The sequence below is a fragment of the Chelmon rostratus genome, chromosome 15, assembly GCF_017976325.1.
Source record: "Chelmon rostratus isolate fCheRos1 chromosome 15, fCheRos1.pri, whole genome shotgun sequence".
Classification (NCBI taxonomy): Eukaryota; Metazoa; Chordata; class Actinopteri; order Chaetodontiformes; family Chaetodontidae; genus Chelmon; species Chelmon rostratus.
This window is the reverse complement of record NC_055672.1, coordinates 23636064-23662761: the sequence shown is the minus strand read 5'-3', so window position 1 is coordinate 23662761 and position 26698 is coordinate 23636064. Positions and strand designations below refer to the sequence as shown.

Sequence of the window (26698 nt, the reverse complement as noted above, 5' to 3'; positions counted from 1 at the left end):
AAGTTTTTAAAACACAGAATCAGCTCAGGAAAGGTGGTTGTGCTACGATGTGCTGAGGGCAGCCCCTCCAGTATGTTTTTGCCTTTTTTAACACCAACCACATGCCCTGCTTGACAGTGCCCAGGCTTTTCTCCTTTTAAAAGCGCTGCCTCTCAGCTCTACCTTCTTTCTCTCTTTCTCCTGTGCTGTCCATTTTTTTTGGACGCCGTTCGGCCACGCACACGCCGTGCACTGACTGAACGTTGTGTTGATGTGTGTGTGCATGCGACCAATCACTTGAGATCATATGATCAGGTTCAGATCAGGTAGGGAGGCCGGGGGTCTACAAAACAACTAGCTGTCCTGTGTTAATTTCATTTGGTATTTTTAACACTGGTCCGACACTCCAGGCCAGCGAGCTTGTCAGGCCACCAGGAATCTGTGTCGAAAGTGTCTCCCTTAGATGATGACCACTTATGTTTGACAAATGCCTCGACGGCTGCATTCCCAAGGAAACTGCCCTCACGCGGGTCACTCCTCTGCCCCCCGGTGAGGAACAGCAGCAGGCCGAGCAGGAGGGACTGTTACAGCTGAAGAGGTCTGTGTGTTTACAGGGGAAACTACAGCCCCGTACAGCTCAGCTCCACTGTATCAGCACCGCTGCTGGCTGACAGCCAGAGCTGCACATAATATAGCCTCTACGCTTGACTCAAGGGCTGCAACGATTATTTTCACGGTAGATTAATCTGTTGATTATTTTCTTGATTAATCAGTTAATTGTTTAATTTTTTTAAATGTCAGAAAATTGTCAAAGACACTGATCAGTGTTTCCCAAAACCAAAGATAACATCCTATAATGTCTTGTTTTGTCCACAACACAAAGATATTCAGTTTACCGTCATAGAGGAGCGAAGAAGCCAGAAAATGTGCACATTTTAGAAGCTGGAATCAGATAATTTGTACTTTTCCCTTATAAAATCACTTAAACGGATTAATCGGTTATTAAAATAGTTGGCAATTTAATAGTTGACAACAAATTGATTAATCGATAGACACGGTTAGGAAATATGGTGAGAAAAACCCACAAGAGTCACGGGTCTTGGAGAGCATGAAATGCTTAAAATGAAATAACACACGAGAGCAGCAAGAGAGGAATAACAGGAAGCCTGGATGTATTTTTGTATTTTACCAACTTTCCTGGCCTGGGTCAGGCAACAAAAACACCTTAGTTAGAGCTAGATTAGAGACAGATTGGTATCAAGGGGTATTACACCGCTGGAAAGATGGTCTTGTCATAAAACTGCTCAGTCTATGCACTAGAAAGGCACAGATATTCTTGAAATTGGTGCTGCATGACCAGAGAAAATAGAGAAGAAGGGCTGACAACAGCACAGAATGCACTGTGTGTGTTGCCTTCCAAGGCCACTCACATTGTATAGGCTAGACCAGACCACACCACACCACCGCCATCGGTTGCTCTATCGCAGCCTGCGCTGCCAGCCAACATTGCACTGATGCCCAAACTTTGAAAGGGAGCTGCAGTAACCCAATTCCAAAGCCACTTCTGAAGAAGACACACTTCTGGTTGTGAGGGTGGACTGTGAACTGATTTCCATTAACTGTTGATTTTGCTGTAAGATATAAAAATGTCCTCAGTGACATATTTCCAGTCTGCTTTTTAAACTGTCAGTTTCCCTCAATGTTGTTGCAATAGATGAAGAGATACGACAAAGCTGTCTCTTTTGCAAACAGAAGCAGCAGGGCTGGATTCCAAAATTAGGCAAATTGTCTGCTAGAAATGAACAGAACATTAGCAGGCCAGCCTTTTTACAGCATACAGCATGTTTCATGCCAAAGGCACTTTAGTGCTTTACATGATGTATATGAATGCTAACATTTGATGAATATCCAGCAGATATATCACAGCATGTCCTAATGAATGTAAAAAAAAAAAAATAATAATAGGGACGCTTTTCACAAATGAAATGGGTTTTTGTTTACTAGTTTTGTTGGACATGAACTTTACAATGTGTTTGCAAGCATATGACTATTTCAGATGAGAAGTTAGGCTGGGCTTGCTGAAGTGTAAACTTCTCAACATCCTTTAAATAGCCACTTCAAGCTACTGAGATTAGGCTAAACTCTGGTAAAACAGTCCTGGAGTAACAAACTAGGGTATGTTTGTGTTAAGATGGTCTTGAATATGTCTCCAAAAATTTCATGACTTCACACTGTAACTTTGCCGTTTTAGTAACAAAACACTGTCGTTATTGCACTTAATGTTCAGACATCCACATTTTTTTCGGTATCGTGAAACACAGTAAGTAGCCCAAAATGTCAGATTCCAGCATTACACTTTTAAAGGAGAAATTTGCCAGTTTTATGTGGGTATCCAAAACAAGTGAACCAAGACGGAAGATATGCTCCTGAGCTGTATCGAGAGCATGAGTCCAGGATACACTAAATATCTGTTCGTAGTGTGAGATATTCTGGAGGAAAACAAAATGTTATGCCAGTGAAAGTTTTATTGATTCCTTCCTTCTCACTTTTTTTATGACTTATCAGGGTCGCTTAAAAACACTGTGCACCATTATCGTAACAGTAAATTTCAGCAAACAGTCAGCATTATGTTTCCTTCAAAGCATATGTGTTGTTGCAAGTTAGTTGGAAATAGAAGACAATTTCTAGGAGACGGGATAAGACATGAAAGACCACACCCATCCTGTCTCCTACCAACATGTTGAGGGGCTAAGCAAGTGACCCAGGTGTAGACGAGGACACAGTCAGGAAAGAGATTTGAGGTAATTTACTGCAGGAGATATGAGCCGGGGCCAAGCCAAGCAGAGAGAGCAGGAAGTGGGTGGCAAAGCTGAGCAAGTCCAAAATTGAATCTGGGAAACTGCTGGGCTGAACAGGAGCATGGCAAAAGAGACAAAGCAACCAGAAACAGGGCCCAGAGCAGAGCAGATGGAAGAAGAAGAAATAGGGTTCATCACAGGTAAGCGGCAAGGAGCATCCTGGCAGGGTGGATGTGGTGGAGTTCAGTCTTTATAGGAGGCTTGATTGCAGGATGGGATGCAGCTGGAGAGGCTCTGCTCAGGCTCCAGCACTCGTATCTCCACTCAGGCAATCAGAGAGAGAGGCTCTGAGGGAGACAGGAGGTTACTGCTGATTAGATGATATTCAAGGGGCAGATGTAACTGTGTGTACCCCTCAAAGGGCGTCACCTGGTGTCTGACCAGGCTTGTCCAGGTATGCAATGTGGAACTCAGGAATGAGGGAGGGATCTAGAAATCGTTTGCAGATATCAAGCAGCACTCCTCGGGCCTCTATCCCTCCACCCTGGCAGCGCACGTCCTGGAGATGTCAGACAGTGTAGGAGGATAATTGTCAATGATTCTAGGTGGAGTACTGGAGGGGATAGACAACTGGTGCAGGCAGTATTGACTTGGGAAACATGGAAAGTGGGATGAATATGAAGAAAAGCAGAGTGTTTAAGATGGACAGCAGAGGGATGGGTGATACTTTCAATTTCAAAGGGACCGATGAACCGAGGGGACAGTTTCCTAGATTCCACTTTCAAGGGATGGTCTTTAGGAGAGAGCAGTACCTTTTGGCCAGGGGTGTATGCCTGGGACTGGGACGAGGTGAAACCCCAAAGAAGGCGAGCTCAAGCCTTCTTCCAAGTCTGCCGGCAGTGGTGCATATGATCCTGGACAGAGAGAACGGCAACCTCTAGCTCGTGAGAAGAAAACAAGGGGGGTCAATTACCAAGAAAGCATTCAAAAAGTGACATACCCGAAAAAGTGTTGATGAGGGTGTTGCTAGTATATTCAGCCCAGGGAAGGTGGGTGCTCCACGAGAATGGGTTGACAGAAGTCCCACATTGCAGAGCGGTCTCAATCTCCTGGTTGACCCACTTGGTCTGGCCCTTAGACTGTGGATGATACTCAGAAGAGAAACTGATTTTAACATCAACAGCTGAGCAAAAAGATTGCCATACCTGGGCTCTGAACTGGGTTCCTCTGTCAGGCACTGTGTCAGTAGGAATGCCATGCAGGTGGGACACGTGGTTAACAAGCAGGTCTGCATTCTCTCTGGAGGATGGGAGTCTGGAGAGAGGAATGAAGTGAGCTACATTGGAAAAGCTTTAAATGATGGCGGCTGGTGGCTTTGTTACCATTAGCTGGGAAAATGGGACCACAGCATGAAGTCCAAGTTCAATAACAGTTTATACTGAGGCTCTTCTTTTTCTCTTCAAACTCTGTGCAGTATCCCTATTTGCACTGGCTGTGTCACATTCCAGCTGTGATGTAGCCACCAGAGCTGATCACAGCCATTCCAGACAGTGCTTGTGGTTCCTCCAGAGGTGCTGCAGTGCATTTCAGAAGCATCCTTGAAGTGGCTCTCCACTCTGCTCTGCTGAGAATACGTGCCTAGTCTATTTTTGACAGAATCTGCATCAAGCTGCACAGAGCAAACAATGCAGGAGGTCACACACAGTTTTCAAAATTCAAAACTCCAGATCGTATATCAGCAAAAGTCACAATTAAAACCATTTAACTAGGTAGCCAACTTACCCATAAGTCAATAAAATCAGGCAGGCAAAGTGCTCTACATCTGAAACACTCTTGGTTGGGTATGAAGCCGCTAAGAGGATGGAACAAAACCACGTTGCAGTTGGAAGGCGATGCAATGGTGCCCTTTGGAATCCCAGGGTATGTGTGACCCTGAAGATCTCGATTGAAGACCAGGGGCGATCGAGCCTTTGAGGGCCCCCTCACTCTGGAATGATTTGCCGGAGATCTTTTAAAAAATCTGCACTTTTACTTAAGTAATTCCTTGCCATGTTATGTTCTTTGTAACTACATTGAATTGTTATTATTTTTATTATCATTAATAGTCATTACTTATATGTATAGATATAAATATGTATATATGAGTATTATTGTTGGTGGTGGTGTTAATAATAATAATAATAATAATATAGACATTAAGTAAAAGGTATCCATAGAGAGGCAGAGGTAGAGAGTCTGATGGGCAAAACGTGCTGTATTCCTTCATGTAAAAACCCAAATGGACACGAGGGTGGGGAGGGCGACACATTTATCTCTTGTTTTCTGCTTGAAAAAGTCTGTGTGTCTGTGTGTCCTGAGAGGTGATTTAACACAGCATGTGGTCTACACAGTTAGACCGACACTATACCACTGACAATTATCACAGCACGACGTTCTATTCAGCAGAGGACACAAATACAACTTTAGGAGCGGCATGTCTGCAGTCAGGGTGATTGTTTTGCTTGAGTACAGGGTTGATCTCAGCAGTTCTGAACTACATTAGCATCTTCTCTCCCATAAGATGATTGGTTTCTGTGTGATGCTTCAGCTGCTCATATTTGTTTGTAGTCTTTTGGACATTTGGAATGCAGATTTATCGAGAAAAGAAAAATACTTTTGGTGAAGAAACAGAGGTTTAATATAAATCATCAAGTTGAAGGTCTTGTTCTCAGTTGTCACAGCATCAGTATCATCCAGTATTTGTGCTGTGCTTTTTATCTTTCAAAACCACAGCCCAGTCTTTCAGTGGACCACCTTCTGATAGTGACTGTCATCTTCCTCTAGATCCTTGGCAAAGAAGCCCCCAGATGTGACCAAGTCTCGCAAAATAAAGACAGAGCATCTGCTCAAAGTAGAAGATCATGACTTTACCATGAGACCAGCATTTGGAGGTAGGTGTGGAGTGCTGCTGATATTTGTATGCATTATTTTCCTGGTGTACAGACATAGCCATTTATTCATCATCACATGGACAAACACACATACAACACATACTCGAGGTCCACTTACCAGCTTTTTCAAGACCTTTCAAGTGCATTTTATCTTCTTAGCTGCTGAGTCTTTTGTCAACAGTGTCAAAACTGATACAAGTGAGTGTGAATCCACCATTTGTCAACATTTGTTTGAAAAGCACAATTACTGAAATTTTAAATTGCTACTCATTTAATTTTCTTAGTGAGAAACGTGGCACATAAGAAAACAAAGTCAGTTTGGCAACGAGAGTCACAGTTAATACACAGAAACATTCTAAGAATAGTATAATCAAAGTACTGTGCATTTTAATGGATCATAATAAAACAAACTGTACTTTCTGCCTTTTTTAAGGTGTCTTCATACTATTCAAAATTCAAATCCATGAAAAAATCAAAGCACAACATAAGGCAAACCCCAGGTTTCCTGTAGAGGCTAATACTCACGTTCCCTGTACCTTCAATGTTTCCACTCAGAAACCTCACAGAAGAGCCAGTGTGTGGGATTACTGAAGTGTTGTTAGTAGTGGCTTTTTATTTTATTCTAGAATTTAGAACAAGAATGAACATGGAGCCCCACAGTCGCCCCTCTGACAAGGAGAGGAGATAAGAGAGAAAAAACAACAAACAGCCTCGCCCCACAGCACTTGCATCGACCCCAAACGATGGAGAACCCAGTCATAACATCACAGAGAGTCAAATCCTAAACAGGCACGCTCACGGCTTTTGACCGAACAGTCATAGTTAGTGAGGTCAGGGCTCCTGCAGACTTCACAATGATAAACAACATGGTACAGATAAACAAATCCACTTGGTCTGTGGAGTAAAAACATTTGTCCATACTAACTGAGAGGTGCCCTCGATCATCCGCATTGCATATCTTTTCTCAGTTCTCTTACTTGTTCAGTGTTCTGCTGAATGCCCTGGCATCTTCTGGTGGTTTAAACTTTTCAGCACAGCTATGTGTGACACGGAGGTGCGCCGGGCGTAGCAGTCCAAATCAAATCCCTGGCATCTCACAGAGCAGCCACCAGACATCAGTGAAGGTGTTGTGGGTGCAGGTTGTCTTTGCAGAAAGAAAGGGATGTACACGTGTCCGTTTTTGGGCTTTGGGTCGCAGCAAGATATCGATAAAGCCTATGTGATAATGCCGTCGAGTGATGATTGGGTGAGGGTACCAAAGCCATGGTTTCAGCTTCGGCTGGAGATTGTGACGCCCTTCCCTACCTTCCTGAGACAAATTGAGGTAGGCACTATAGTGGAGTTTGAGTCCTCGGGAATCACAACTATTCTTATATTGTTGCGCCATGGTCTTGCCTTAATATCTTTGCATTTATTTTCCACTCTTACCAGTTTGGCTAACAGATGCTCCACTTTAGTTTGGAACGTGGCAATGTTGTCAGTGCAGGTAGAAAGCAAGGTCGCCTTGGAATCAAAGGAGGAGGGAGCGACATCTGTTGCTGTTGTAGGCCCTTCCTTACAGGAGAAATCACGATGAGGCGTGTAAAGCAGGCCACTGCGGCCGTGCAGATGAAGTGCTCCCAGTTCAAAACCTGCAGCTCCACCCTGAATGTGAGAGCTAAGCAGAATTAATTACTTTCGCATAAATAAACACAATTCTCTGACCCAAGAGAGACCCAGAAAACACTGATGCTTGTAAAAAAAATGCAAGTTGACTCTAGCCATGAACTGATGTATAGGTTGTTTAGCAACTTACAGCAGATATATCGTTGTTGTTTGAGGTCACTTAGAAGCAGTGTACACCAGAGAGCACTTTTTTATTTTTTACAGTGTAAAATGTCCCTCTCATTATGCACATGGTGTCATTTTTTTAAGAACCAAATTTTAGGGATCCTTATCTAAAATATTTATGTTATGGGTTTGGGTTTGTGTTAAAATAATACATCAGCCAATATATTTTTAATAGGTTTTTTTCAATATATTTTGGCAGCTCTCAAATATCAATATTTTAATTGGCCTAAATCCAGCATCAGTAGGGCTTTAATACAATTGCTGTTGTAATTGCTTGGCTGAGAATCTGACACTGAATGGGGCACTCCAGTGATTTAATAACGCACTTCCATGAACTTGGGGGACTCACAAGAGGGATTAAAGAATGAATGGTCACAATTTGTACAGCAGAGGCCAAGATGTCCTGATAGTTAGTCCCTAGAGCCAAGCTCCAAAACAGCTGGAGCCTACATTTCCCATAATGCAACCATGGCATCTGTCATGCCTTTTTAATACCCTCCATGCCCTGTTTGTAACATTTCAGTTTTGAATTTGTCATGTGAGCTTACAACCCTGATGACATCAGTATGACGTCATCAGGGTTATTTTCTCCTCCAATTCCGCAGAAGAAATTACTCTCACGGGCTGAGTAGTGCTCCTCATGACAAGTGAACTTACCCTTATGTGTACAAGTGGTGGAGTGCCCCTTTAACCGTGTACTGAGCGCGATGCGTCGACCTGCATGGAGGCAGGAATGGAGGAAAGTATTGGAGTGTGTTTCACCTGTCCTCCCTCAAGCTTGAAAAACCAATAATATGTCAGCCATCCGTCTGCCTTCATGTCTCAAAACTGATTGGTCTTTGGTGTCCACAACCTCTGATATGTAAGGCTCTTTGATGTTATAGCAATTTAAACTATCCATCCCTCTCTTGGAATCATCTCAAGGCGTGAAGCATCTCCAGCCTACACCCCCCCACACACACACACACACGTGAATCCTGCTTCGTCACCAGGTTGTGACTGCAATTATGAGACATTTTTTTCTGTTCAGCTGGTTCACAAGAAAAACTCGATCTAAAGCTTTTTCTTTTGGCTGGCAATGTCATTAATCTCCCCTTCTGGGTTTTTAAGATGAATTTCTCAGTGTGGCACAAGCTCAAGCATTTAGGAGTTGTTCCCAAGTTAAGAAGCTTTTAAAACATCCCACTGGTGTTGTTCTTTGTGCGATCTAAGACTGCAGTTCACAAGATGTTTCATGCACTTGTGTTCAAGCTGCATGTCTTCACATCGTTTCAAAGCACTGGTTGAATGTAAAGATAGTGGTATTTTGCCATTGAAATAGTTCACAAAGTAGCTCAAGGCTCGGCCTCTGTTGATATGCTTAGAAGTGTTTGCCTCTTGTATCTCAAATGAAAATCGTGGGATCTGCTTAAAACTCGACTGGGCTTTCATAAAGATATTTGGATGCTGAGATAGATTTGCATCTCTGCTCAGACGGAAGTCGGGAAAGGAATAAATCTCCTTCTGACTCCTCTTCCTCTGACGTCGTACCCTGTTGGGAGCAGATGATAAAAGCGTCATTTAGCGAGGTCGCTTCTCCCCTGTTAGTACAATTGTTACTTCAGAGAAAGGCAGAGAGTGTGGCAGGAGGTCACAGTGGAAATGGGACTAAAAATAGCCTGGGCTCTGGCACAAAGTCCCAGCAGAGGATACAGGGCTCTAGTTGCATTAGTGTAGAGTCTCATACTCCACCCTGTTTCCCTACAAGGGGCTGCCCCCTCCAGATGGGTTTAAACCCTGAGCTTTTTTTATGTTGAATAATGCTTTAACATGGGTTTTCTACTATAATAGATCACTAAGCTACTGGCTTAGCTGCATCAGAATGAAACAGACTGACCACAAATAGGCAAGACTTGGTGAATAAAAGTAGTGAAATACATTTAATAAAGAACTCAGGTTTTACTGTTGTAGCTGCAGACGACACTTCTGTCTGCCATTATAATGTTACACTCACCAAAGTTATTACTGAGATCTTTGAATCTGGCAACATCTAAAAAAGTCCAATAAGCCAATAGAAAAAAGCACTCATACGCTCAGGCAGGTTTTAAAACCACTTTATTTTGGAGGTAAAACGAACTCACTGCGCTCGTTATGCAGCTATTAACTTGTCATTAAAAGGGAAATCTAAGTTTGGAATCAGTCTGGAAACTGTGATGGATGTTTACCTTCTGGGCTTGGGTAATCAATGTTTCCTTTGTTTTCTCCTCCCAGTAAATTCAACCAGGGAGTATGTTTTACAGCCTGTTTGATGGCTTGTGTTTTTTTGTCTTGTTGGATTTATCTTCAGCAGTCACTGCCTTCTAAAATTCCAGTAATTACTTTCAGTGAGTACAATGTTATCATAGGTGATACAGACAATGGCTGGAGCTGCAGAAATAGACTAAAACACAACTTGAAATAAACCCTAGTTTTCCTGTGAGTCAGTGCTCTGTATGCATGCTGGTGTAAGTTACATCATCCTTGCCATTTCAAATCGTTGCATATTGAATATTGAAAGGGTTTATCCCCACATTCTTAGCAAATGCTCAGAAATTTTCATGGCAACCTGCTCAATAGATTGCTAGATTTCTTATGGGTAAATAGAAAATGTGAAGCTTGAAAGATACATGTACTGTACAATCCCAGTTTGGTACAGGTGTCAGTTGAAGGCTGCATATATTGAACAAAAAAGAATAATAATATATAAATAAATAAAAAAGAATAATATGATAATCTAATGATGATGCATTGAGATGCTCTTTATGGAAATCTAGGCATTACTTTATAAGATAGCTTGCAATGACCCAAATAGCATCTTTTCGTTAGATCCTGGTAAGAACACCTGTTGAGTGTCCAATCTCTCGCCCACAGTGTGTAATGCAAGCTCAAGCCAAACTAACCCCTCATCTCACCATCAGTGATGCTGATGAGTACATACTTTATGCACTGTAAAACTCTTACAAATGTACACGGTGGCGCGTAGAGATTCAAAAAGATCTGGATCAAGTCAGATGCTGCATCTATTTGAGTGGACAGAGGGGGATGAGTGTGGCTAACGTGTGGGGTGTATTATTGCTCTTAATCCTCGGAAAGATAGCACATTAAGCTTGTTGTTAATCCATACCGAAGGCAAAGGGAGAAAGCCCGCCCGCCAGATCATTTGATGTATGGGCTGGGAGCAAGTCATGTTATGATCTGCTAACTGTATACCAAAGCCACTGTGTGCTTTTCAGAGAATGTGGTGGCTTAGCAGTGTTGTGGATTTACCAGAGGTCACAAAGTCAGAGGTGGGGTTGTTTCATGCAGCCTATTACTTTAATAGATCCTCCACCCTGCCCTTAAAGGCACACTGCTATATTCACTGAAAGTAAATCTGTTCTAAGTCCAGAAAAACGGAATAACACAGAATGTATGGAACCCACTAACTGGTTTGAACCTTTCATTTGACCTTAAAACTGTAGTAATCAATATTTTCATTTAAACAATGGATCATATGACTAGGGGCCTACGACAAGCGCAACAACAAGTGCAAACTGGTGGGTGTTTGGCTAGAATAGAGATCAGAGGCTGTTGTGGTTATTAAATACAGTCTCTGACAGCTCTGACAAAGCTACAGTTAGCCAATCACAGTGATGCATCAAGACAACTGCTCAACAATACTGATACTGAGTACCAATCCAATGCCAGTGTTTGATTAACAAGCCTATGAAGTATGCCTCACTGTGTGGAACTAGGATCATGCTTTAACGTGTAAGGCAACATCAGGCTTGACTTAAACAAAATTAAACAAATAAATAAGGAGATAAATACACCAGCGACTTGGTAAGAAATCTTGGCCAGGTTTAGCAGACTGTCTGTGAAATGTTTCTCTCTATTCAGAAGAGCAAATAATGAATGCCAGTGGTGCTTTGCAGCTTTTTCATCTTTTCTACATAACGTTTATCAGCTATAGACTGGAAAAAAAAAAAAAAAAATTAACTCACTGTGCTGCACAAAGGCTACTGGCAGCTACAAGAGACTTTTAAGGTGGAATGTTTTCTTGCATGTGACTCAATGCATGAGTTGAGGTGGATCAGTCAACACACCTTAAATGTCAGTGTGACTTTTAGTTTGAGCACTCCTTTTGCTTCTTGGCTCTCTTGCATGACATATGGTTAAGTGGTGATTGGTGTTTGAAAAAATGTATATGAGTTTCAACAGGATTATGTGAACCCCACCGGCTTTGTTCTGGTGCCCTCATTCAGCGCTACACCTTTGACCTTGTTGGTCCCTTATTCTGTCAGCAACGTAGTAAAGCTCGTCTTGTGCCGTGTGCAGGCAGTCAGTATGTGCGTCATGTGGAGGTCGGGATGCCGCAGGAGGATCTTTGGATTGTCAAAGTTTTAATCTTTAGACGGTTGCTGTAGCGCCACCATCAGGGCTATTAGCACCCAGTAAATATGGGTTCCCCTAAATTTGAAACATCAGTTCCGCTCAACAGACAGTTGGAAAGGTGGTTGTGACGCACAGGATTGCGGTAACCCAACATCTCCTCCTTAAAAAGGCAGAATACTGAGTGATAACATGCCCGTCTGATGTGTGTGGTTATTTGTAGCGGTCCAGTGTCGTCCAAAGGTAAACACAGTCAATGTCCATGCGTAATGGCAGTACACTCGGACGCAGCACGTCTCCCGTCAGAGGGTGTAGATTTATCAATGTATCTGTCCTGCTGCCTTCAGATGGCTGCAGGGATTTAATGGGCTGCAGAAAAAAACTCCTGAAGAAAAACAGAAACTGAAAGAGTCACATTAAAATGGTTAATTACATTTTAAACATTGGTTTTATTATTGCTGTGCTTTTGTTGCAAATATCTAGTTTGCTCTTGTTTAGAAAATCACAAAAGCAGAAACAGACACAGTGCATTTTCCACCAAACTACCAACAACTATTAAAAGTTAAACACTGCACGGAAAAAAATATGGATTCCAAGGTCAGGAAAAAAACCTGGAACTGTCAGGAGTGCACTCGTAGTGACAAACCTACAGTTCTGTTGTGCTGTCCAGAGCTTTAATTGTTTAACCTCATTTTTAACAGCACTAATGTTTTTAAGAAAGCCCAGATGAACCTGCTGTAGGCCGCCTGCCCAGCATAAAACAGCAGACAAAGTTAGCGGCTAGCCGTGAACAGCATTTAGCAGCTAGGAGATGAGAGTCGCGGAAACCTGACCACAACCAAAACAGGTGAGAGCCGAACAAAAAACAGAACTTCTGGGTTCAGTTCCAGAAGTGAGAAAATCATATTCAACATCACACTGACATTTGACATAATGCAAATGAGGCAACAGTATGCTGTGTGGTTCATTCCACACGTCCAGGTAAGGATGGTAGATTTTTGACAAAACAGCATTTCCCACGAGTTCTACACCATCACGGGTTAAATGTCACCAGCTCACCAGAGGAGACGAGTACTTGACTGCATCTGACCACAGCCAGTTCAGACACAGTGTCTCCAGCAACATGTTTCACTTTTTCAGAATGACCAATGAAAGAAAGCCCAGCTGAGAGACTGAATTGAATTACAGGAGCTATACTGGACCAGCAAAAAAAAAGACAGGTGCCACGGTAGTAGGTGCAACCATGATTCAGAGTCCCTGCACAGCCACAAACCATGAGAAGTTGGTAAAATGCATGGATGGGTCATGAATCTCCCCTATAGTAGCATAACCAGAGGCTTGTCCCAGGTAAGCCTGAGCCAGCCCTAACTCTAAACTTTATTAAAGAGCAACGTTTTAAGCCTCGTAAGGGGTGTCTGCCCCCCTGGACGGAGACTGAAAGGCGGTTTCACAGGACGGGAGCCTGACAGCTGAAGGCTCTGGCTCCTATTTTACTGTCGGAGACTTCAGGAACCACAAGTAAGCCTGCAATCTGTGTCAGTGTTCTCGTGGGGTAACAGGTTTCTATGAGTTGTTTAAGATAACTAGATGCTGCTAGGTGATACTAGAACGCTTTTAAAATTTTGCTGTCCTTATCAACACAGAGTGAACCACATGGCATACTGCCGAACCCGAAACATAACTCAAAGGTTCCCTTTGTGCGCTCTGTAAAGCCTTATAAGCTGAAATGTCAGACTTTATTCTGTTATGATGTTTCTGTGATGTTTTTTTTTTTTTTTTCCAAGCAAGGACCCAAAAGGCTGTTCTTTCAGCTTGTTCTGTTCAAGTGTCCAAAAGTAAAATCGATTAATGCAGCTTTAACTATTGTATGATTGAAGGCCAAAGGAGGTTTTTGTGAAAATAACTGGCAGCAAACTTGACCTTGAAGAATTCTGGCTTTAAAAAGAAGGTAACTACTGCAGAAAAAAAAACAGCAAGTGTTCTTTTGGTCTCTATTCATCCAGGGAAAGTCGGCAGAGCTCCCTGCTGCACCCTCATTCTGGGAGCTTTGCCACTCAGTATTTTCTAATCTTTTGCTCTTGATGAAAAGGTTAAAGGGCCATTGATGCATAACTGAAATGCACAGAAAGCCATAACAATTTTATATTCTATTTAGAAGCACTTAAAAACTGATGCTGTAAATTAAGTGATTGAATAGCACCCCCCCCCCACCCCCCCCACGGAAGTCTGAAAATAACATGGCATGATATCCACCAAAATCAGGGCTGCCACTGCAGCTGCCATAGTTTGATGTCAGAACTGTGGAAATTCAATTAGAAGATTGTATCGAGCTTGCTACATCAAAGGAAACTGTAATAATCCAATGATTTAGGCTCATTGCTGCTTTATTTTTCAAACCAAGTGCTGTCACTTTTAAATGTATGCATAGTTGAATGATTTGTGTACTGGCACAAGAAGAGCTTCATCGCATTAGACGTCATGAGCAGCAGAAATGTGTCATTTGCTTTATCCCCGACTAGCAGAGTGCCATGCTATCCCTGTGTGTCATCCACGAGGACTCAGGGGAACACAGCAAAAAGCACGACAGTTTTTGTTTCCCCGTTTTTTGCGGCTAAAGCTTTAAGCAGCGCTCACTGATGGACGGGTCGGTCGCACCCAGATACCATCTGGAGATGTCAGCTTAATTTGAGGCGACTGGAGTGTGGCTTTAGCCGCTAGCTTAGCCCGGTGTTATTCATCTTGCCTGCAGTGTTAGCCTAGGCTAGCTCTGCCTAGCTGCACGGCAGGCCCCGCTCCAGCAGTGATGAGCAGATTAAGCTGGCAGCGGTTCCTCCTGCTTACAGCTTAGATTAGCACAGGCATCAATCTGTTACGCCATCAGACAGCTGTTACCCTGCAAATGACACTTTGTCCCAACTGAAGAACAGACGCAGACATGAGAGGAGATCCAAAACTGCCTGTAAAAGTGCATCCAGTATTGGTGAAGGTACTTTGAAATTCTGTATTAAAAGAAAATCCTCATATTTATCAATTTTTCCCCTAATGACAGCTGGTCATCATGATTCACTGTGTATCCACACATACTCTCCTGAACTCAGTGTACACAAAGATGCTCCTGGGACAACATTTCCTTTTGTGTCTGTTTATTTCATTTTAGATCTTTTCTGACAAATTAACGTTTCAGAGAAAATTTGGCTGATGTTGCAAAGTCGATGGGGACCATTATCACGACCAATACTCAACACCAGACCAATACCACGACAATAACCAGACACACTGAGAAACTCCATGGTTCTACATTAAAGCTGACTCACAGAGAGCTACCACCAACTCTGCATTTCCTCTCAGCCTTTAAGACTGAACCAGAACTACTCAATGCTTGACACATATACGTTGCCAGTATTTCTACCTCGTGCCATATGCAAGTACAGCTGAACAGTGTCCAGTGTATATTTAAACGTACAGTTCGAAATACAACTGTAAATTAAAACTGTAAAACTGTAGCTGATTGATTGATTGATTGGTCTTCTAATATCTAGACAACTAAATCCAAATTAGTAATGTGTTTTGCCACAGATTAGATCGTTGTTTGTAATCAATAACGTGTGTGAACATGTAGGAAAGAAGGCCAGTAATCTCCGTTATGATCAATTAAGCACACAAAAGCATCCTGAGTTTCAAGATCTGAAATCATTCATGTATATCTCACTCTTATGTGTCCAACATATTTTTTGGTTGGCATTAAGTAATTACAGTTGCTGACATGCACTCACAGTGAGCAGTGTAGGGTTTGCTGTTGCCATGACTGTGCTGGCTCTAATAAACCAAGGCTAAGTGGCAGTGCTGTCAGCATTTATGAGCCTTTTACAAGCGCCTTTTATAGACGTGCAACAAAGCAGTCCTGATAACATCTTTGCTTGATTGGCTGTGTTAGAAACAGAGAATCACAGTTGGAGGAGGCAGAAATACCTCAGTTGTGTTTGCGAGCGCAGTCATGGTACCATTTTCTTAGTAGCGTCAACAACTTGTAAGCACTCAAACACCTAATCAATAACAACGAAGCACTGCTTTGGGGCCACAAAACACCATTTGAAAAGATGGCAGTTTAATCTCCTTTTCCTCAGGAAAAACACTGCACCGTGTACGGCCAATGAAACACAATCTGTCCTTAACAGTTATCGCCTTCTGGAATATTAGACAAAAAGTAAATCAAGTTTCAGTAATTTAAAGAAAAAATCATCTTAATTGTTACTACTTGCCACCATCTGTTACAGGCCTTTGTCTTCTTTCTAATGATTTTAACTGGCAGTATTTGTCAGTTTATCCCAATATGTCACCCCTACCTTCAGATCTATGGTGGATTACCACCTGAAATCCCTTGAAGGCAGCATAATCTGATGTTGATTATCAAACCCCATAAAGATGTGCTGGGATGACACTGAGACACAGCGATGACAAACCTTAGCACAAACACAGTTGTTGGACTGTTCAGCATTAATGTCAGAGCTCTTCTGGACTATTCAGGTGTTCCCCCCTCACTCAAACAGGTGGCCACAGTGTAATCTGCATCTGACTGTGTGTGTGTTATCACATCACATACAACGATGTATTTCTTGCCAATAGTAAACTGAATTAACTGAATCATATTAACATGTCATCTTCTATTTGTGTGCGCATGATGTACATTGACAATTAATATTCAGTCTCTTCCAAAGCATGAAACAGCCACAATGACAATGAAATTAAATGTAAAATGGACATTTCATTTTCAGTTTGAAAATGTGCAACCATAAACTTCATAAAAAAGACAACCATTATGAAAATGACCACAAAAACGGCCTTCATTGTCATCTCTTATCCCACTGATGATTAGCAGCTACAGACTTCCGCTGAGTGATACACAGTTTACATATATACTGATGCAAAAATCACGTGAGTGACTTACAGTCTTGACTTGGAGTTCCTAAATGGACATTTGTTGTTTGCAGTTGGGTTCTTGGGTTCCTGTTTACAAGAACAGGAACGTTAACATAAGCATAAACATGTTGGCTGATGCCTCCCTCAGTCTGCAGGCCCAGTGATACAAGCTGGGGTAGAAAAAGCATTGCACTCCAAAAGGGAGGCTTTCAGGGCTTGGCTTGGGAATAAGGGAAGGCAACGTGGTCTTAAAACATTCAGAGTTTTTATAATATGATACTGCAGTCAGTCAGTGAAATAGCTCTGCAATCGCAGTCTTTGATGCACTCAACTACTACTGACTACCTACTAACAGCAGGATACAGTTGTAGGAGTCCAGCTAATTGATATTTGCATTCAAACTAACTTCGACCTGATGCAGACTGCAATTGGTAAAACATGTCCAATTGGAAATCAAGCTACCTTCAGTGTAATGTGGCCAGCAGCGCTGTCTGCTCTCCTCTGCTGCTGTGCTGAATTTTTATCCAGGGCCGTTTCCTCTCCTGTGGCCCCCCTGTGGAGAGCGACATTCCGTTTGCCAAATGATTTCCTCCTATTTTATCATTCAAATTCACTTCGCTGAACCTCTGGTCTTTGTCATATCATCAATAGCACATGTTATTTAGTATGTTTACGTGCACCAGCTCCTGTCAGGACCCACGGGGCCTTTAACCATGTTTAGGATAAGCGAGAAGAAAGCTTGTTCATATCCTGTGTGATCTGTACATGATAAGGTTGCTGTTCCTCTGTCAATAAGCAGGCCTGTAAACACCTCGACATCCCAGACATCACAGTCTCTTATTTCAGTGCTGTTCACTTGTAAATATTTCATGAGCTAATGTTTATTTAAATTCTTAACAGCGTTCAGTGCACACATAGTCTACAACATGCCTGCATGAAATTAGTCAAGCAATTCTGCATTCAGACGATACAACCATGCATCACAGCTTTTCTCTGATTGTGTCCCATCGTACTTCGCGTAGTATCCACAGGGGAGTCAGTATGGATCTGTTGAAGCGGGGTTGCTTGGACAGGAGTTAGACCAACTCTCTTTGAAACTATCTCAACAATCTTACATTGACTTGATTACTCAACATCCTTACTTACTTACTACTTCATTTTCAGAATGTAGAATATTATAACTAACTACTGTGGTCAGGGGTGCACGGCGCAAATGCATGCATAGTGTCACATTTATGAGCTGAATCCTAATTTTGATCATATAATATTGTGTTTGCATTGGAAAATAAGTAGTGATGTGTGATTCTGACATAATGATGAAAGGAGCCACATAGGTCACAAAAATGAATGTCCCCACATGGAGTTTAATTTGAAAATGTAATGCACACATTAAACGCCAGTGTCACAGACTTTTGAAGATGGACTGGATCACTGAAATTAAATACAAAAACTATTCTTCCTCCTCTTTGGTGCCTCTCCATCTGATGGCGCCCTAGACAACCTCCAATCCCGCCTATGTCTAAAAACATCCCTGCTATATACATCCGCTCCTGACTCTGATTAAGCCTCTGTTTACCCAACATGTAAAAACACAGGACGTTTTGTCAGAACTATGCAACGCGCTGCTCTGACTGAGCATACCATATGATCAATCAATTACTGCTGCTGGCTGAGCTGAATCCCAGTGATCCCAAGGCGCCTCGCCTTTTGATTAGTTCAGAGATGACGTAGTATGCTCGATCTAGAGCCTCTGCTCTTTTTCTCTGAAAGTTACTGACATCAAACCACCTCTTCACAACAAGAAGTCACTTTATTTTTTTTTGCAAGCAACTCCTCCACAGCAGAGCCAGCGGCGGCGTTATTCTCACTTTCAGCCATGTGTATTGCTGCTGCACATAATCCTGAAGTACCTACATACTGTCAGCATGTCCCAACATAATTAACAACACGGTACATCCATTTTTTTTTATCCCATTAAGATCTATACTGGTGCCATGAATAATGTGACAATGGTCCATCCCCATTTGAATGTTAGAAATGAGGCAATAGTAGGGGTTGATGTTTGAGGTTGTGTGCGTTTTTATGTCATTATCATTTAAAGATATATCTCTAATTTATGGTTTTATTGATGCTTTATTATCTTCTTTATACATATTTTAAGTATTTTTGTAGATTTTTTAATATCCCCTCTAGTCTCTGAAACCTTCTTAATGTGCTCTAAAGTATTTCTATGGAAGTGTTTGTTTTGTTGTATTTGTGTGCACTTAACGAGACTTACCTGTCATGTTAGTCCAAAGTGTTCACCATCATCATGTATGCGTGGGTGCTGGACAATGACAGGATGAAATGTGCTGTGAGACGGGACTTAAGACTTTTAGAAGTGTATCCACGAAGATGAGAAGTATGTTTTTTGTATGCACTGAACTGTGGTGAAGTCCAGACTGTGGGATTCAGCCAAGCAGGTTAGACAGTGACCACCACAGAGCTTGAATACTGACAAAAGCATGATCTGAAGCGCTTGTGCTTGTTGTTCTTCTGCATTACAAAAGAAGATGTGAAAATTTAAATGTTCCTTGATACTCCGAGCGCCATCCAGTTTACCTCTAAAGGTGGATATTGCTGATTTAGCTGTTTTCACCAGCCAAACAAGGGCGAACATGGTGACGTTTTGCTGTTTCTTGAGGTGAAAGAAGTTTAATTTGTCTCCTTTCTAGTTTGCATCTCCAAACAGAAGAACTGACCTGTATTGCTCTGAGCTCCCTGAATGAATGACTTTATATTAAATTAGTTGAACGCTGGTTGATGAGGTCACCGTGAGAGCGGGAAATCATTTATGCCTAATGTGGCAAGAAGTGCAACACACTTGATGCCATTGTTCCAGTAAGTGAGGAATAATCTCAAACACAGAGATCCCTCCACAGCCCCTCATTTGAAGAGCTTTGGTGACTCTAATCTAGCATTTAGCGTCTCTGCTAATCTCTTTGGATTACAGACTGTATAGATAAGTGATGCAAAGTGGTTCAAATCGCCTGTAAATCTTCCCTCCACTTTAGCTCCGTCTATGCAGTGTGTGCATGCTGACTGGTGATATGTGACAGGGTCGCATATAATGCTGTTATCCTTATGAAGAAGTCAGAGGTCATGACAGATGGTAAAGGGATATGTAGCATATACAAAACTCCACTGACAGCAAAGCTTAATGCAGTTAGTAGGTACAATTCTTGGCATTGGATTGTTAATTTAACTGATAATGAAAAAAAAAACCACCTTGACATGTTCATGACATGTACGAATATAACTGTGCAACAAAAGATATCCCAGCAGCACTTGCAGGAGAGAAGCAGTTCTTTTAAAAAATTATGAAATCTGTTGGTTTTAATAATAAATCTTTGCAACAGCTGTACCTTGAATTTCCTATTTTCCATTCAAATAACCCATAATGAGAATTCAGATGTGTTTCTGGGGGCCCCACTCAATTTCTTGTTCTCGGGTGTTGAATGGATGGACAGACAACACCATCTGCAGGGCCTGTTCCTATCACGTCAATGAAATAAAAACAGAAATCAGCTCACAACATTATTCAAACATTCAGGAACATGTAGATGTAGATGTTTTGGGAATAATATGCAAAGACTTTGAATTGTGAAAGCTTTGGCTTGGACAAGAAGTGTCAGACACTGTCATTAAAACTGGCTGCAGGGAAAAGAAAAGGCAATAAGTGATTTGGATTAAGTAGTGATGTGGCTCCAAGCTTTAGCTCAGAACTTGCTCCAGAATCAGGAAATTGGGGATTTGATTCTGCTCGAAATATAAATCTCCCCCATTTGGTGTTAACTGTTGGCATAATTTGCAGCAAATTAAAGGACACGTACCCAGTGCTGTTTATCCTGAATCATTTGGCTGTGCTCCTTATCCCCGAGGTGACAGAGGCTGATTCAGGAGAACTGATGGCTGTTGCATCCATAGATCTAAGATGCTGAATCAAGGATTTTAAGTCTGCATTATTATTGTACAGAATATAAGGAACAAGACTTATTGACTTGCATTTCAAAATAATAGACTACTGTAGATGAAGATGCAGAAGGTTAAAGGAGTTGTAGGAATTATTTTTTTTTAGGTTTTCTTACAATTTAAGTATGGACGATTCAAAAGTGCAACTCAATATCATCTAGACCTGTCTGAACACCCTTGTTGTCCTTTCTAATGAAAAGTATTTCATCCAGTTTATGAAGCACCACCTGTTAGCTGCAGTCAACTCATGGTGGAAGGAAACACGCTGAGCTCACACTGAGCTGAGGAAGGCAGCCAACTCAGATTGTTCTCTCGCAAATCAGCTGGGCAAGACTGGCTGCTGTTACATAACAGTGCACTTTCACATCTATTTGCTCATGATATACTTTTGTTCGGCAGGTCCTGCAATCCCTGTGGGAGTGGACGTGCAGGTGGAGAGCTTGGACAGCATCTCTGAGGTTGATATGGTAAGAAAGCCCATGTTTATTCACATCTGTGTGCAGTGCGATTATTACAGAGATGCATGTCACAGTATGAGATAAAGATGGAACCTGGTTTATTGCTGCAGATTGGAAAAGCAACAGGAAGTAGACAAGCAAAATTTGATTTTCTTTTGTAATTTCATTATGATAACAATGTTTATTTATACGGCAATATTAGCATAAACAGATGTTAATATGTTTCACAGCAAAAGGGAAACACAAACATTAAAAACAAGAGAAAACCAAGTGAACAATAAAAAAGTAGCAAGAACAAAATAAGGAAAGGAGGCTAGTGAAATGAAAACAGTGTTTCTTCCTGCAAACATATACATACATGGAAAATGCATAAACACATATGTTACATATTCATTCATAATTTAAATATGTTTTCATGCATCAAGTCTATTTTCATCCTTTTTTTGGGTGTAACTTCAGTGATTTTGTGTTGCCGTGCCTGAACACATCATGGGTAGACATGGATGAGGCACTGAAGCTGCTGCTACTGCTGTTCTGATAACGTGCCGCTTCCACCACACATGCTTTGTGGACGTTATGTTAGACCTAGCCATGGGACAGCAGGCAGGATCCCACCTCAGGGTCTCTTTGCTGCGTTCTGCACAGTCTGTGAATTGTTTTCTGAATGAATGCCCATGAAAAGATCTGTTCAGTGAGAAAACATAAGTGCGTGGTTTTCTGGCAACTTTAACCCTGAAGATACACAGAGCTGTGAAGCTTTGATGGTCTACACAGCCTCCAGATTTCCCTGGTTGTTCAGCTCGTGTCACTTCTCCCTGTGTGAATGTAGAACCACTGTTACTAACGGTAACAAGACGCCTTAGTCAAATCCAACAAAAGCTTTTTAGCTTTTAGTTGGCTTGTTGCATGTTAGTGGATATTTATTAAGTCTTGACAGATGGTCCTTACATTAACATTTACTTGTACTATACAGCTAAAGATGTTTTCATTTTATATTGTCGTAATATTTAAGCAACATATGGAAAGTATCCACAACCCAACTGTCAGTTAATCCCTATTACCCAATCACATTTTTGTATGCAGTTAAGCAGTTATGCTTAAATGAATGGAAACCAACGGCTACCAAGGAGGGAAAAAGGATGGAAGCAAAGGAGTGAGGGAGGAAAAGAAATAAACACAAGAAAATGATCAAATTCATAGAGAGTGGTAGAGATAGAGAGGTATAAAGATAGATGAGATTATTAAAGGTTTTTTATTTCACCTGGTCTTTGGTCAGATTATCTTCAACCATAGATGTGTACTGTTTGGCAGTGACACTCTGTCTTATGCACGTTTCCTTCAACTCCACCAGGACTTCACTATGACTCTGTACCTGAGGCACTACTGGAAGGATGAACGCTTGTCGTTCACCAGCAGCACCAACAAGAGCATGACGTTTGACGGCCGCCTGGTGAAGAAAATCTGGGTCCCCGATGTCTTCTTTGTGCACTCTAAGAGGTCCTTCATCCACGACACCACCACCGACAACATCATGCTGCGTGTCTTTCCTGACGGACATGTCCTCTACAGCTTGAGGTTTGTAGCATTTCAGCATCTGACTACTTGACATATTTCGGGTCTGTACTTTTCACACCAGAAGAGACACAGGTCTGATTTTTTACATTAATAATCGCTCGCTTCCAGTAAGTGTCATAGAAAGCCATTCCACTGAGCCAAAAGCAATACTATTGGTCTTTGTATTTAAAGATTAGTTTCAAAGTCATGTGCTTGGGTGTTCAGACCTGTTATTATTATTATTTATCAGTTTTTTATTGAAGTTTGTCAGTGTGTACATATAAGGACCTAAAAGTCAGCCCTGTTGCCTTAAGACAAACCAATCAGTCAGAAACAAATATCAATTTTTGACTCTACGACCAAAAGTTTACTCCCTAAAAGGACTCACTGAGACATCAGAGCCAGTAGTGAATAACCAAGGAACTGGTAAGATCAGTGTTACGAGTTTTGTCAGAGCTGTTTCGTTTCATCAGTACCACCCCCTCAGCGGGCACCCACTGGTTGCCCACCAGGCTCGCCTGGATGTTGCCAATCAAATTCTCATCTTCCTCTGCCTGCACAAAGAGTTTATTTACCAAAAGCCATTGGAGGGCCTGTCAGACATGAGAGATGTGGTCGTGGTCTGGGAGAAGATGAGTTTATTGTCTAAGTACGCAAACCCAAAGTGGTTGAGGCGATCTGAGCACGCCGTTTACCGGAGCCTGAAAAACAGCAGGAGCGCTGGTGAGACCAAAAGGCATTACCGGATACTCAAAGTGCCGTTTCCCATTCGGCTCGCTCCCTGATCCTGACCAGATATATGCATTCTGGGGATCCAGTTTTGTGACAGCTGTGACATCATGACTGGGAGGAGCAATGGCAGCCATTGATGGAGGTAGAGAGGATTACTGGCAGGAAGAAAGAAAATCGAGTCCAGCTGACTATTTCCCCAGCAGACCAATCAATACGGGGATTTGTTGTTTCAATCAAAGGTGACCAAGAACTAGGGGTGTGAGACAACATTCAGTTGAACAGTCGTCCTATGATTGCCAGACAGGACCAGAGACACAGGTAAAGTGGGTTAAGTTACTCAGGCCAAAAATCCAGACCAAACTGAATTACCTGACAACAACGTCCTTTGACAAAAAGTAACTGACTTGACGTTCACTAGATGAGTTCTATATTTCTCATCTGCACATTGATTACAGTGACGCAATCGTTGGCAGTGGTATTCTTGCTCTTAGGCTTCAACAATGCTCATACAATATGCACAAAAGAAAATCACAGTGATCACAAAGCAAGTGAGAAAAAGAGAATCAGTAAAAGTCAAAGATCAAAGTCAGAAGTTAAAACATAGCAAAATAATATATATCCAGTATACATCAAATTTCAAAACCTTTCTAATTGTCCACCATGATTTTGACAACACATGATATGATGGCAAAGTCCAAACCCTCATTTTTAGTCCTTATTATTATTTGCTACTGTTAAATACAAGTTTTCTCATGAAAACAAATATTTGAAGAAGACTTAAAATCAAGACTCAATACTTGTTGTTTCTTTTCAATGAAATCATTTCACTTTAAAATGTTTTCCTGGACATTTTGCTGAAGGTGATGTCTAGATTTACCTCTTTGTGTGTGTGTGTAATGTATGTGTAATGATATATAGGATGAGAAAGCTGATATTGAAGCTACTTTTAAATTCACACAATGTTTAAATGAATCTTCTTCTGCTGGCTTTCTGACAGTGTCATCATTTCCTCATCTTTTTCCTCATAGCTCCTACATCCTCCTGCTCTTTTCTCTGCATTAAAATATCATTTCATCTCTAAACCTAATTTCCCTGATCCAAGTGCGCCTGCAGGTTGGTATGTACTGTGGGGAGGTGCTCATTAAAGCGAGCTGTCAGACTGAAGGGTGACTCAGGAAATCTAAAAATAATTCATGAATTTCCATGTAATGGATCTGGAGATGTGGAGTTGAGCTCAACTACAAACAGAACTTCATTGCCAGAAGACTTCCCTATTCTCCTTATTGTGTCCCCTGTTGCATCAAGCCAAAAATCAAGAGATGTTTGACAAGATGAGGGAAAAGAAAGTAATTCAATTAGAATTTTCAGCAAAACAAGTACATGAATGAATAAATAGATGAGTTAAGACACTGATTTCTGTGGCTGCAGACTGAACAGGAGCAGAACCTACAGATATGACTGTACATTGATTTGTTAAATGGTGTAATGACAGGCCTCAGTATTGGCTGGTGGGCTTTATTTGTTGCATTGTTTCTTGTGCTTAGTGTACTTTAGCACTAATCGAACTGCTGAATGAATAAATGTAAAGCTGGGAGACTTTTGAAATCAGGGCTGGATTAGGTTGCCAGGAAGCCCTGGGAACAAAATAAAATGCCAGTTTGCTATCATTCCCCATTCCATTCACTCTGTGTGCAACTCTTTCTATGCTGGAAAGCTATTTGGCCTCAGGTTTGCTGCGTGGTAGTTTGTTTAAACACAAATGAGTTTCTGTTAATGCAACAAGTGGACACAAAACGGAAATAATGGATGTCCATAGCCTATATTTTGACCCATGGACCCGTGTCTCAAGATATCAGTGTGTAATAAAGCAATCAACATAGTATATGACCGCCTGCATATGTTAAAGTCTGAAGTCTTGTGTGGCTCCAGAGGGAGCTGTGTGAAGTCTGATGAATGCCCTCAAGTGTTGTCATTTGTTCCAGCGTCAGTTGGGACTGAGGACGAGACTTTGAAAATGAAAAAAAATCTGTTGCCGCGGAGTTAGAAAGGAGAGAGCTTACCAGAGCTCTGTAGCCCAGTCCTAGTCTCTGCTTGAGGCTCCCTTCTGCATTAGCGGATACTAGAATAACAAACCCCAATCCCAGGCCGAACTGTTGGCGGCCAAGTTGCTCTGTAGTTAATGTCGGTGCCAGAAAAATGTGTGAAATAAAAAACACTATATCAATAATGCTGCGATTCACAATGAGAGAGGCCAGGACCCAGATGCAGACACGTAAAAACACAGTTTATTGAGGACAAGCAAAACTCAAAATCACCTTTTGGGAAAAAGTTCAAGGTAGTACAACAAAGGAAAGCCACAAGGGGCACAGCATCAACAGAGAGATCTAGTGGTAACAAAGTAACAAATAAAGGAGGAACTAAAAATCACTATTAAAGGGAAAAACTGGAATAAGCCAATCATGAAAAACTCACAAACTGGAAACTCACAACGTGGAAAAAAAAAACAAAACAGGAGGAGCGAGGTGAGACAGGTGATCACTAGCAACAGGCACTGTCACGAGGAGTAGTCCGGCAACGAGGCCAGATTGAGGGCTGATAATAAATGGCTGGTGATTAGTGTGTCTCCGCGCTCTCTGCAGGGTGATCAGCACCGCCCCTCTCCTGCTCCAGCCTGAAATGAAAAGAAACGCACCGTAAGTGTGCAGCAAGGAAACCAAGAATTCACAACCACAACATATAGGGGTAGCCGTGGCCTAGAGGTTGGAGAAGCGGCTTGTGATCGGACTGGCAGAAAAATTTGGGTGTGGTGGAGTATCCCCTCCCCTCCTCCATTAGCCAGCTGATGTGCCCTTGAGCAAGGCACTTAACCCCCCTATATACTCCCCGGGCGCCTGATGCGGCAGCCAACTGTGTGTTTCACTGCATGTTGCATGTTGCATGTGTGTGTTTCAAAAAACAGTGATGGGTGAAGTGCAGAGAATAATTTCCCAGTTAGGGATCAATAAAGTGAAGAAAATTAAAATTAAATGTAACCTCTGGTCCTGCTGCATTGATTTGAATCCTTGATTCTGACATTATGAGTCTTATAGGAGTACAATGC

General features: G+C 41.8%; 1 protein-coding gene across 1 annotated transcript in view; it reads left to right on the top strand.

Moving 5' to 3' along the window:
- The window catches only part of gabrr2a (gamma-aminobutyric acid type A receptor subunit rho2a), a 50355-nt gene that overhangs the window by 1698 nt on the left and 21959 nt on the right, over nt 1-26698 (top strand). The window contains exons 2-4 of the mRNA XM_041953744.1: nt 5601-5707; nt 21254-21321; nt 22664-22887. Of these exons, the coding sequence (XP_041809678.1) occupies nt 5601-5707; nt 21254-21321; nt 22664-22887 (399 nt within the window). The remainder of the gene's footprint in view (nt 1-5600; nt 5708-21253; nt 21322-22663; nt 22888-26698) is intronic.